Raw genomic sequence first — 12,224 nt, 5'->3', positions numbered from 1 at the left:
CCCCTGACCCACCCCTGATCCATCCCAGACCCACCACAGACCCACCCCAGACCCATCCCTCACCCACCCCAGACCCACCACAGACCCACCCTAGTCCCACCCCTGACACACCACAGACCCACCGCAGCCCCGCCCCAGACCCACCTCAGACCCACCCCAGACGCACCCCAGACCCAACCCCAGACCCACCCCAGTCCCACCCCTCACCCACCCCAGACCCACCCCTGACTCATCCCAGACCCATCCCTCAACCACCCAGACCCACCCCAGGCACATCCCTCACCCACCCCAGACCCACCCCAGACCCACCCCAGACCCACCCCGACCCACCCCAGACTCACCCCTGACCCATCCCAGACCCATCCCTCACCCACCCCAGACCCACCCCAGACCCACCTCAGACCCACCCCAGACCCACCCCAGACCCAACCCAGACCCATCCCTCACCCACCAGACCCACCCCTCACCCACCCCAGACCCACCCCAGACCCACCCCTGACCCATCCCAGACCCATCCCTCACCCACCAGACCCACCCCCTCACCCACCCCAGACCCACCCCAGACCCACCCCTGACCCATCCCAGACCCATCCCTCACCCACCCCGACCCACCCCAGTCCCACCCCAGACCAACCCCAGACCCAACCCTAGACCCACCCCTGCCCCGCCCCAGACCCACCTCAGACCCACCTCAGACCCATCCCTCACCCACCAGACCCACCCCTCACCCACCCCAGACCCACCCCTGACCCACCCCTGACCCACCCCAGTCTCACCCCTGACTCACCACTGACCCACCCCTGATCCATCCCAGACCCACCACAGACCCACCCTAGTCCCACCCCGACCCACCACAGACCCACCGCAGCCCCGCCCCAGACCCACCTCAGACCCACCCCAGACCCAACCCCAGACCCACCCCAGTCCCACCCCTCACCCACCAGACCCACCCCTCACCCACCCCAGGCCCACCCTAGTCCCACCCCTGACCCATCCCAGACCCACCCCAGACCCACCCCAGACCCACCCCTGACCCACCCCAGACCCACCCCAGACCCACCCCAGACCCACCCAGACCCACCCTAGTCCCACCCCTCACCCACCCCTGACCCACCCCAGACCCACCCCTGACCCACCCCTGATCCATCCCAGACCCACCTCAGATCCACCCCAGACCCACCCCAGACCCACCCCTGATCCATCCCAGACCCACCCCAGACCCACCCCAGTCCTATCCCTCACCCACCCCAGACCCACCCCAGACCCACCCCAGACCAACCCCTGACCCACCCCAGACCCACCCCAGACCCACCCCTCACCCACCCCTGACCCACCACAACCTGGACCCTCATTGTCCCAGCATCCCACGTCACCATTCACCCAGCCTGTCCCTTACTGTCCCACAATCCCCCCCTCCAATCGACTCACCCCCACCCACACATATCAACACACACTCACCCATACACCCCCACCCACGCACATATGCCTAACCCACCCACACACATCAACACACACACCCCCACCCACACACATCAACATATGCACACATATGCACACACCCACCCACACCCACCCTCATCCCCACACACCCACACACAGACACAGCCAGTGGAGGCAGTGGCTCAGTGATATTGTTGCTGGATTTACACTCCAGCGACCCGGGGTAATTCTGTGCAGACCCGGGTTCATATCGCAGCCTGGTAGGTGGTGACATTTTAATCCAATAAAATCTGGAATTAAGTCTAACGATGACCATGTGATGGTTCTACTGAAGGTAATCGATGGCGTTCCATCGCCAGCTGGAGCTGCCAATCTCGACAGCCAGTGGCTACGGCCCATCCAACGAAGGAAACCCGTGCTCAGTCCGTCCGCCATTGCAACATCCGTAAATATCCAATCCCCATCTCCATCATCCATAGCTGCAGATACTCATTGTAACTTTCCCCTTTACGTTCTGTCTCAGCTCAGTCACCTCACCATTTCCCAGGGTGAAAGGTCGGGCGTTCGGGTCTGTTTGTTTCATCGCACGTTGACTATTCTGGACCAGCGGGAAGGGCTGGAAATGGCGGTCATAACGGCTGCTTGGGAAACTACATGTGGTTCTACTGGAGAAAGGTCCATCCCCAAACCCACCCCTTCAATTTACACGGTGGATGTACCTACAGCACAGGGACAGCAGCAGTTCAAGAAGACAGCTCACCACCCGGGACAGCTGGGGATGGACAATAAGCCTTGGCCTAGCCAGCGATGCCCACACCCCGCAAATTAGTTTTTAAAAACTGTAACCCACCTCACTGCACCGTGTCGACAGACCCAACACCAACTCAGTATTCAAACAGCGAATGACTCACCTTCGATTTCCAACTGAGCCTCTTTGGAGATGATTTCTTTCCCTGTCACTGAAACGACACATCGATAACTGCCAGCGTCGGAGCGGTGTATTGAAGGGATGCTGCAAGTAGAGAGACGACATTAACGTCTGAGCGGTTGGTTGTCAGTCAAGTCTCAATGGGCAATATTGTCACCTCGAGTCAGAAGGAGCAACAAGTCCAGGTTGATGATCTTCAGTGTCTCCAATATCCAGCCCCTAGCCTGGACCATACCCCACTCACCCTCATGCCTGTCCTCACTGCCCATTATTGGCTTCCAGTCCCCAGTACTCTGAATGTAAAATGTTCACCTCCATCTCCATCTTTAAGGTCTTCCTTAAAAAGCCTCCGACTGGATCCAGTTTTTGGTATCTCCCCGAAATTCAACGATTGGTTTGCTTTGCGTTTGTTTTTCATAGAATCCCTACAGTGCAGAATGAGGCCATTCGGCCCATTGAGTCTGCACCAGCCCTCTGACAGAGCACCCTGCCTAGACCCACTCACCCCTCCCTTTCCCTGTAACCCCAACTAACTTTGGGCAATAAGGGGCAATTTAGCGCGGCCAATCCACCTAACCTGCACATTTTTGGACTGTGGGAGGAAACCGGAGCACCCGGAGGAAACCCACGCAGATACGGGGAGAACGTGCAAACTCTGCACAGACAGTGACCCAAGGCCGGATTTGAACCCGGGTCCCTAGCATTGTGAGGCAGCAGTGCTAACCACGGTGCCACCATGCCGTCCATATTTTGGATTTTCCATTTGTGTAATGGCCTGGAGATACTCTTGGATGTTAGAGGCGCATTATAAACGCAAGTTAGCTGGTCTGGCTACAACTGAGCGAGCACACATTGGTGACATTCAGGAAGACCACATGCTCAGTTCAGAGACATTATGGTGAACGTGCCTGAACGTTACTGGTTAACACGCTGACACATTCTGACTATACACCGGCTACAATTACCTCAGTTCACTGATAGCGAGCCATTCATCATCATTAACAGGCACCAAAACCTGGTTGACATCCGCCCTGTACAGGGCCCCATCTCGCTGCCAATTGATTTCTGGGAGTTCGCCTGTCACCTGAATTGAACAACGTAACTTTACTTCCTTCCCTTGGGAATATGTGATGCTCTTCGGATCCTGAAGGAAGTGCACATCTGGGAAAGACAAACAAGAGCCTTTTTGTTATTCAGTTTCAAGCTGTGGGTACTGTTGACATTCATTTCCCATGCTCTGGAAGCCATGTTCTTCAAACACTGCTGTCATAGAATCACACACCACAGAAAAGGCCCTTCGACCCATCGAGTCTGCACCCACGCGTAAAGAACACCTGCCCTTCACACCTAATCCCATTTGCCAGCATTTGACCCATAGCCTTGAATGTTACGACGTGTCAAGTGCTCATCAATGTACTTTCTCCCTCCCTCCCAGGCAGTGCATTCCAGACCGTCACCACTCACTTGGTATAAAGGTTTTTCCTCAAATCTCCCCTAAACCTCCTGCCGCTCACCTTGAACTTATGTCCCCTCGTAACTGACCCTTCAACTGAGGGGAACAGCTGCTCCCTATCTGCCCTGTCCATGCCCCTCATAATCTTGCGGGGTGGGGGGGGGGGGGGGACGGAATCAGGGATCTGGTGAGAAGGCCGGATCAGGGTATTGAACTTGATGATCAGCCATCATCATAATGAATGGTGGAGCAGACTCGAGGGGCTGAATGGCCTCCTCCTGCTTCTATTTTCTGTGTATGTTTCTATTTATAATCTTGTTCACTTCGAGCAAGCCACCCCTCAGTCTTCTCTGCTCCAGAGAAAACAACCCAAGCCTCTCTTCATAACTTAAACGTTCCATCCCAGGCAACATCCTGGTGAATCGCCTCTGCACCCCCTCCAGTGCAATCACATCCTTCCTATAATGTGGTGACCAGAATTGCACGCAGTATCCAGCTGTGGCCTCACCAAAGTTCTATACAACTCCAACATGAACTCCCTGCTTTTGTTATCTATGCCTCGATTGATAAAGGCGAGTGTCACATATGCCCTTTATCACCACCCTATTAACCTGCCCTTCTGCCTTCAGAGATCTATGGACAAACACACCAAGGTCCCTTTGTTCCTCGGAACTTCCCGGTGTCAGACCGTTCATTGAATACTTCCTTGTCACACTACTCCTTCCAAAGTGTATCACTCACATTTTTCAGGGTTAAATTCCATCTGCCCATTTGACCATCCTGTCCTCATCTTCCTGTAACCCAAGACCCCTCAACCTTACTGTTAACCACCCGGCCAATTGGGAAATGAATTCCAAGATTGAGAACGAAAATCGATGAAGGAACAGCGACGTGTAGCTGGGATGGCTGGTGGCCCGAGGGGGTTTTGTAGCCAAATGCGAGTGGGTAAGATCTACATTGTGCTGCACTGGAGCAGGATTCAATTGTGGTTTCCCAAAGAGAATTGAATTATTCAAAGAAGTTGCAGGGGCTCCAGGGAAAAGGTGAGGGACTGGGACAAACAACAGGTGATATGCTTTTCCACGAGCCACAAGCATGTTGCAAACATTCTAGGATCCTGTGTGTGATCGTAGGTTATGACGTCAAGGTTATTGGAGTGGCAGATATTGCTGAGGATTGTCAGAAGATACAGCAGGACATAGATAGGTTGGAGACTTGGGCAGAGAAATGGCAAATGGAGTTTAATCCAGACAAATGTGAGGTAATGCATTCTGGTAGGTCGAACACAAGAGGGAAAATATACCGTAAATGGCAAAACTCTTAGGAATATAGAAAGTCAGAGAGATATGGGCGTACAGGCCCACAGATCTTTGAAAGTAGCAACCCAAGTGGACAAGGTAGTCAAGAAAACAGACGGAATGCTTGCCTTCATTGGGCGGGGCATCGAGTATAAAAACTGGCACGTCATGCTACAGTTGGCAAGGCCGCACTTGGAATATTGCGCACGATTCTGGTCGCCACACTACCAGAAGGATGTGGAGGTTTTGGAGAGGGTGAAGAGGTGGTTTACCAGGACGTTGCCTGGTCTGCAGGGTGTTAGCTATGTAGAGAGGCTGAATAGACTCGGACTGTTCTCATGAGAAAGACAGAGGTTGAGGGGTGACCTGATAAGAGGTCTACAAGATTATGAGGGGCATGGATAGAGTGGAAGGGCAGGCACTCTTTCCCAGGGTGGAGGGGTCAGTCACTAGGGGGCATCGGATTAAGGTCCATGAGGCAAAGTTTAGAGGAGATGTGCGAGGCAGGTTTTTAACACAGAGGGTGGTGAGTACCTGGAACGAGTTACCAGGAGAGGTTGTGGAAGCAGATAAATTAATGGTGTTCAAAAGGCACTTGACAAACACATGGATAGGATGGGTATAGAGGGATACGACACAAGGAAGGGCTGAGGGTTTTGGCCAAGGGTGGTATCGTGACGGGACTGGCTTGGAGGGCCGAAGGGCCTGTTCCTGTGCTGAATTGTTACTATGGTGAATATCAACAAAGATCTTTATCCACCATATTTGTCACCTCCTCAGAAACGAGATTTTCTGGACATAGTTTACCCATCTCAAACACATGCTCTGTCTCCCGTACCGCCTCATTCTTGTCCACGTCTCCACTACTGGGCCTCTGTCACTGCGCTACCAGGCGTGTGATTACCGTGTTTCACTTTACCTCCCTTCTGAAACCTACAGTGACATTTGCAACCTTCCAATTCAATGACACAATTCTGAAATTAAAAGGAGCTTGGAATATTATAATTGATGCATTGGCAGCCTCTTCACCCAAAACTGTTAATAACATGGGCTGGGGGCCTCATCTCCTGGCGATGTGTCCATCTTAAATTCCCGTACTATTTTTAAACATATTATCTGCTAAATTCCTCCCAATGAATTATTTTGAGACTTCTTTACATGGCTAGTCTACATGGCTAGTCTGTCCAGCTATAAAAAAAACATTTTGACTTTTCCTTGCATTTATGTAAGCCCTTTTCTGTTTAGCTCAATAATGCGTCTCGTCGTGTTGGGGCAGTGGTTAGCACTGCTGCCTCACGGCGCCGAGGTCCCAGGTTGGATTCCGGCTCTGGGTCACAGTCCGTGTGTAGTTTGCACATTCTCCCCATGTTTGCGTGGGTTTCGCCCCCACAGCCCAAAGATGTGCAGGTGAGGTGGATTGGCCGCACTAAATTGCCCCTTAATTGGAAAAAATGAATTGGGTGCTCTCAATTTATTTTTAAAATAAAATAATGTGTCTCGTATCTCATTTGTGTTTTCTTGATCAATAAAGGGGGTCAGGGGTTATGGGGAGAAGGCAGGAGAATGGGGATGGCAGACTCGATTGGCCGAGTGGCCTAATCCTGCTTCTGCTATGTCTTACGGTGTTATGATCAAACAGTCCTTTTCCATTGCTGTTCTTGTGTTGTTTATCAAAATTGCTACTCCTTTCCCGATCCTTTCCAAGGATTCTATTGGTCGGAATATTTAGCTCCAATCATGCCAAGTCAAATCGCTGAAATTATACCACATTAGCTCAGAGATTGAGTTCCGAACCCACTTGTTAAGTCTCTTCTGTGAAGTGTATTGATGAATTGAGTTTTTATTTAGGTGGCTGTTCCCACCCAGTCCCTCTGGGTGCCTTTGTGTTGAACATGTTTTCTTCCTAATTCTCTGGCAATTTAATATACTCAATTTTCATCGCTGCACCTTCATTTTTGAACATTGTATTAATTGCTGACTATAATCTTTTCTGTGTCTGCATGACTTCTGTTTGTTGTTGTTGTGTTTTGTACTCAAACCTTTGCTCTCTTTCCAAATCGACATAATTTTACGATGGAGCTCGGTTTATTTATCCTTGCCAGTCGGACCTTGCTCCCAACTCAGATGCCTCATTGATGCAGACATCGTAAATCTTTGGTGGCATTAGTATCAGCAGCCGGAGATTGAATATTCGACCTGGGGCAAAGGTTTTCTCAGTAAATTAAACCCGCACAAGGATGAACATTTCCCACTCCCCATCCCCACTCTGTCTCCCAGAATTGGTTGGCGTTTTCAGATGGCCTCCAGGTTTTTTGCCATTGGGATTTCACAGCACGCGGAGGAAGCCCACGCAGACACGGGGAGAACGTGCAGGCTCCGCACAGACAGTCACCCGAGGCTGGAACTGAACTCGGGTCCCCGGTGCTGTGAGGCAGCAGTGCTAACCACTGTGCCACCGTGCCAACCTAAATCTAATTAGATTTCAAATCCAGGGGCAGGATTCGCCGCGAACCAGCGGGGCGGGCAACTCCGGCGCAAAGGAGTGGCGTGAACCACTCTGGCATCGGGCCACCCCAAAGGTGCGGAATCCTCCCCATCTTCAGGGGCTAGGCTGGCGCCGGAGTGGTTTAGCGCCACGCCAATGGTGTCGAAGGGCCCCCGGCAGCTGGTGCGAGTTGGCGCACGCACGGCAGCGCCAGCGTGTCCTGGCGTCATCCCAGCGCATGTGCGGGGGGGGGGGGGGGTTCATCTCCACGTCGGCCATCGCGGGCTGTTACACCGGCCGACGTGGAGGAATAGAGAGCCCCCACGGCACAGGCCCGCCCGCGGATCGGTGGGTTCGGATCGCAGGCCAGGCCACCGTGGGAGCGCCTCCCGAGGCCAGATCCCCCCACCCCCCCCGAGAACACCGGAGGTCGCCCGCGGAGCCTGGTCCCCCCCCCCCCCCCCCCCCCGGTAAGTACCTACCTTAATTTACACCGGCGGGACGGGCCTAAAACGGGCGGCCGCTCGGCCCATCACGGGCCGGGGAATTCGGGCGGCCTCAGGGGCCCATTGTGTCGCGCCAGTCCTCACCATTCTCTGAGGCAGGCGGCGCGATTCACGTCGGGGGGGGGGGGGGGGGATTTTTGGGGGGGCTGGTGAATTCGGCAGCCGGCGGGGACGGGATTCACGCCGACCCCCCGGCAATTCTCCGACCCGGCAGGGGGTCGGAGAATCCCGCCCCGGATTTTTCTTGAATTCAAATTCCACCAACTGCCGTGGTGAGATTGGAACCCAGGTCTCCCAGAGCATTTCCCTCTGGGTCTCTGGATTACTCATCCAGTGACAATACCATTGCCCCACAGCCACTGCGTCCCCGATAACCTGGTCAGCTACTCAGCAAGGAGCTGAAGAGGAATCAGCTGGACTTCCCAACAACCCTTCATGTCCAAAAGATCAGAACACTGCAACCGGAAGACAGGTCATGAAGGTTTAATCATTGCTGGTGTTGATCGAGGGATGAAGATCATACACTCAAAGATGCCACCTTCTCTGTTGTCGGATTCTAAGATTCTGTGCCTCTGAATTTTTGCATTCACCTCAACAGGTGGACAGTGCAGAAGGAGGCCATTTGGCTTATTGAGCGCCCAGTTTTTTTCTTTCCAATTCAGGGGCAATTTAGCGTGGCCAATTCACTAATCCTTTGGGTTGTGGGGGTGAAACCCCCGCAGACACGGGGAGAATGTGCAAACTCCACGCGGACAGTGACCCTGGGCCGGGATCGAACCCGGGTCCTCGGCGCCGTGAGACAGCGGTGCTAACCACTGCGCCACCCGTTTTTTTGCGATTCATGCTCAAGGACACCCAGATCCCTCTGCACTGAAGCACTCTGACATTCACTCCATTTCGATAATAAGTAGCCTTTCCATTTTTCCGACCAAAATGGGTAACCTCACGCTTAACCACACATGGGGGAGGAGGTTGTCTGTTGACAGTGACCGGTATGAGGAGGTCTTTAGCCTCTGTATTAAGTCAGATTGACACCATTAGCTGCATTTGTAACTCTTGTCAGGAGCAGTGAAAGTCTCGATAGCTGTGACAACCCAAAGCTGGACCTGCCCTGGCCCCTGCCCATCCCACCGGCCTCCTTCAGCTAAGCCAAGTACACGGCTTTACTGTGACATGGCCACAATTGTTGACCAGCATGCACCGTTTTGGTAAAAGATACCCTCTCCCCGACTTTGCAACGGGTTTCTGACAGTAAAAACAAGCCCTTTGTTTCGAAACGTGCGTTTGCTGGGCCAAGCTCGCAACGCCGAGCTCCACCATGCGAAGCATTGCAAACAAGCGACGATGTTTGGATGAGATGGTTGTGTCTCGGAATCCAGCCCACACTGGCATCAGCGGAGCGGCGTCAGGCCGCAGCTTAGCGAGGTAAACCAGCAGAAGGAACGCTACACATTACGAATGTAAACGGCACAGCTGTGGGAGAGGATGCTGGCAAAGGACTGCGGCCCTGACACTTGGCACTCGGGACGAATATGTCAACAACAAATGAGGAGGAGGCTGAAAGCGCAATGTGTGGATGTGAACAGTTCCACAGGCGTGGGGAGCAACCTCAGCACAGCCTGCTCCTATTACAGCTCTACACTGAGGTAATATTTTTGTTGCTGGGAAATTCCAGCCTCCTTGCAGACTGCAGCTGGCGGCGGGCGTTTGTCTTACTCGATCCAGGGTTTTATTACACTCCTCGGGGGCGAAACAGTCCCTCACTTCTGTCATGTCACCCCCCTACATTTCGCACAATCACCGGCCCAGGAAACACCCTGAGGGGAAAAAGCCTCTTCCCACTGCCCAAGGTCCAGGAACAACCCTGAACGTTCACCAGGCCTCATTCCAGCATCCTCGACCGCCCGTTGTCGTGGCGACGGCGAAAACATATTGTCCCCCTCATCAGGTTGAAACGTTGGCTCGCCTTTCTTTCCACATGGGGGCTGTCAGACCTGCTGGACATTCCATCCAAATACATCCCCGATCGGTTCAACCCTAACCCCCTCCCCCACCCCCCCACTCCAGGCCTGTCTGCGCTGACTCTCAGGTCAGGTGAGGGACAGGATTTGCCTCAGTGCCCCCGGGGGCTAGGGCACGGAAACAAGAATTAAAAGCAGAAAATGCGATAAATACTCAGCAGGTCAGGAAGCATCTGCGGAGAGAGGAACAGAGATGGCGGGCGGGATTTTCTGTTACTAACCCCCCCCCCCCCCACCATTAGGTGACTTTGTCACCCATTTGGAAGACAAGTGTTCAATTCTCGTCGCCACACTACCCGGGGTTAGCACTGTTGCTTCACAGCGCCAGGGTCCCAGGTTTGGGTCACTGTCTGTGCGGAGTCTGCACGTTCTCTCCGTGCCTGCGTGGGTTTCCTCCGGGTGCTCCGGTTTCCTCCCACAAGTCCCGAAAGACGTGCTTGTTAGGTGAATTGGACATTCTGAATTCTCCCTCCGTGTACCCGAACAGGCGCCGGAATGTGGCGGCGAGGGGATTTTCGCAGTAACTTCATTGCAGTGCCGATGTAAGCCTACTTGTGACAATAAAGATTACTTTAAGAAGGATGTGGAGGCTTTAGAGGGGGTACAGAAGAAGTTTACCAGGATGTTGTCTGGTCTGGAGGGCATTAGCGATGAGGAAAGGTTGAATAAATTTGGTTTGTTCTCACTGGAACAACAGAGCTTGAGGGCGACCTGATAGAAGTTTACAAAATTGTGGGGGCAAGGACAGAGTGGATAGTCAGAGACTTTTTCCCAAGCTAGAGGGGTCAATTACTAGGGGACATAGGTTTAAGGTGCGGGGGGCAAAGTTCAGAGGAGATGTGCGAGGGAAGTTTTTTTTACACAGAGGGTAGTGGGTGCCTGGAACTCGCTGCCGGAGGAGGTGGTGGAAGCAGGGACGATAGTGACATTTAAGGGGCATCTTGACAAATACATGAATAGGATGGGAATGGAGGGATACGGACCCCGGAAATGTAGAAGGTTTTAGGTTAGACGGGCAGCATGGTCAGCGCAGGAGGGCCGAAGGGCCTGTTCCCATGCTGTACTTGTCTTTGACTTGAGTTCCCCCAGAATCCTTCACAACCGTAAGGTCGCCCAAAGAACTTGACAGCCAGTGAAATAATGTTGAATGTTGTAAAGTGCATGGCTGCCAGTTTATGCAGAGCAAGATCCCAACACCAATCAGATAGAGCAGTATAATTTGTTTTTGCGAAACTTGTTGAGAGATAAATGGTGACTTGGACACTGAGGAGAATTAACTATCCCTCTTTGAAATAAACTCACTGGGATGTTTTTTGTCTTCTCGAGAGATCAGACCTCAGATTAACATCTCGCCTGAAAGGCGTCACCACCAAACGTGTTGGGTTTACCCACTAAATCCCACCTCACACTGCTTTAAATAAAACTTAATTAGCTACAGGATGGTAAGCCTATCAGGAGCTCCTCGATGATTACACACAGTTGTGAGTTTAATTTAACCGGATTTAAAAATACTACAGAAAATTAAAGAGATGCTGAATGGCCCAGACAGACTCAGGGCTTTCACATCTGTCATCAGCTGGCGTGCCCACAATCTGAATTTGCTGAGGAATGTTCTGGAAGGCAGTTTTCGAATGATGTGGAGAGGGAGGGGATCAGGGATGGGGAGGGTGATGGGATCGGGGCGGGTGAGGGAAGGGGGATGGGGCGATGGGGAGGATGGGGCGATGGGGAGGATGAGAGGGTTGGAGATGGGGAGGTGAGGGGGAGAGGATGGGGATCGGGGATGGGGAGGGGAGGGGAGGGGGAGGGGAGGGGGATTGGGAATGGGGAGGGGAGGGGTGGGTGAGGGATTCGGGGATGGGGGGGATGGGGATCAGGAATGGGGAGGGGAGGGGTGGGGGGATGGGGAGGGGGAGAGGAGGGGATCGGATTGGGGAGGGGGTGGGGATTGGGAGGGGATGGGGAGGGGATCGGGATTGGGGAAGGGGTAGGGGGAAGGGGATCAGCGTTGGGGGAGGGGATCAGGAATGGGGAGGGGTAGGGTGAGGGGATCGGAGTTGGGGGAGGGGATCGGGAATGGGGAGGTGTAGGGG

General features: G+C 53.4%; 1 protein-coding gene across 1 annotated transcript in view; it reads right to left on the bottom strand.

Annotated features, from left to right (window-relative positions):
• Nucleotides 1-12,224, bottom strand: part of LOC119957700 (tyrosine-protein kinase receptor UFO) — a 157,907-nt gene that overhangs the window by 110,080 nt on the left and 35,603 nt on the right. Inside the window, 2 exon segments of the mRNA XM_038785765.1 lie at nucleotides 2,352-2,452; nucleotides 3,334-3,529. Coding sequence (XP_038641693.1) covers nucleotides 2,352-2,452; nucleotides 3,334-3,529 — 297 coding nt within the window.

Source organism: Scyliorhinus canicula, chromosome 27 (assembly GCF_902713615.1).
Source record: "Scyliorhinus canicula chromosome 27, sScyCan1.1, whole genome shotgun sequence".
Lineage (NCBI taxonomy): Eukaryota > Metazoa > Chordata > Chondrichthyes > Carcharhiniformes > Scyliorhinidae > Scyliorhinus > Scyliorhinus canicula.
The sequence above is the reverse complement of the archived record's forward strand: the minus strand, read 5'-3'. Positions and strand labels throughout refer to the sequence as shown.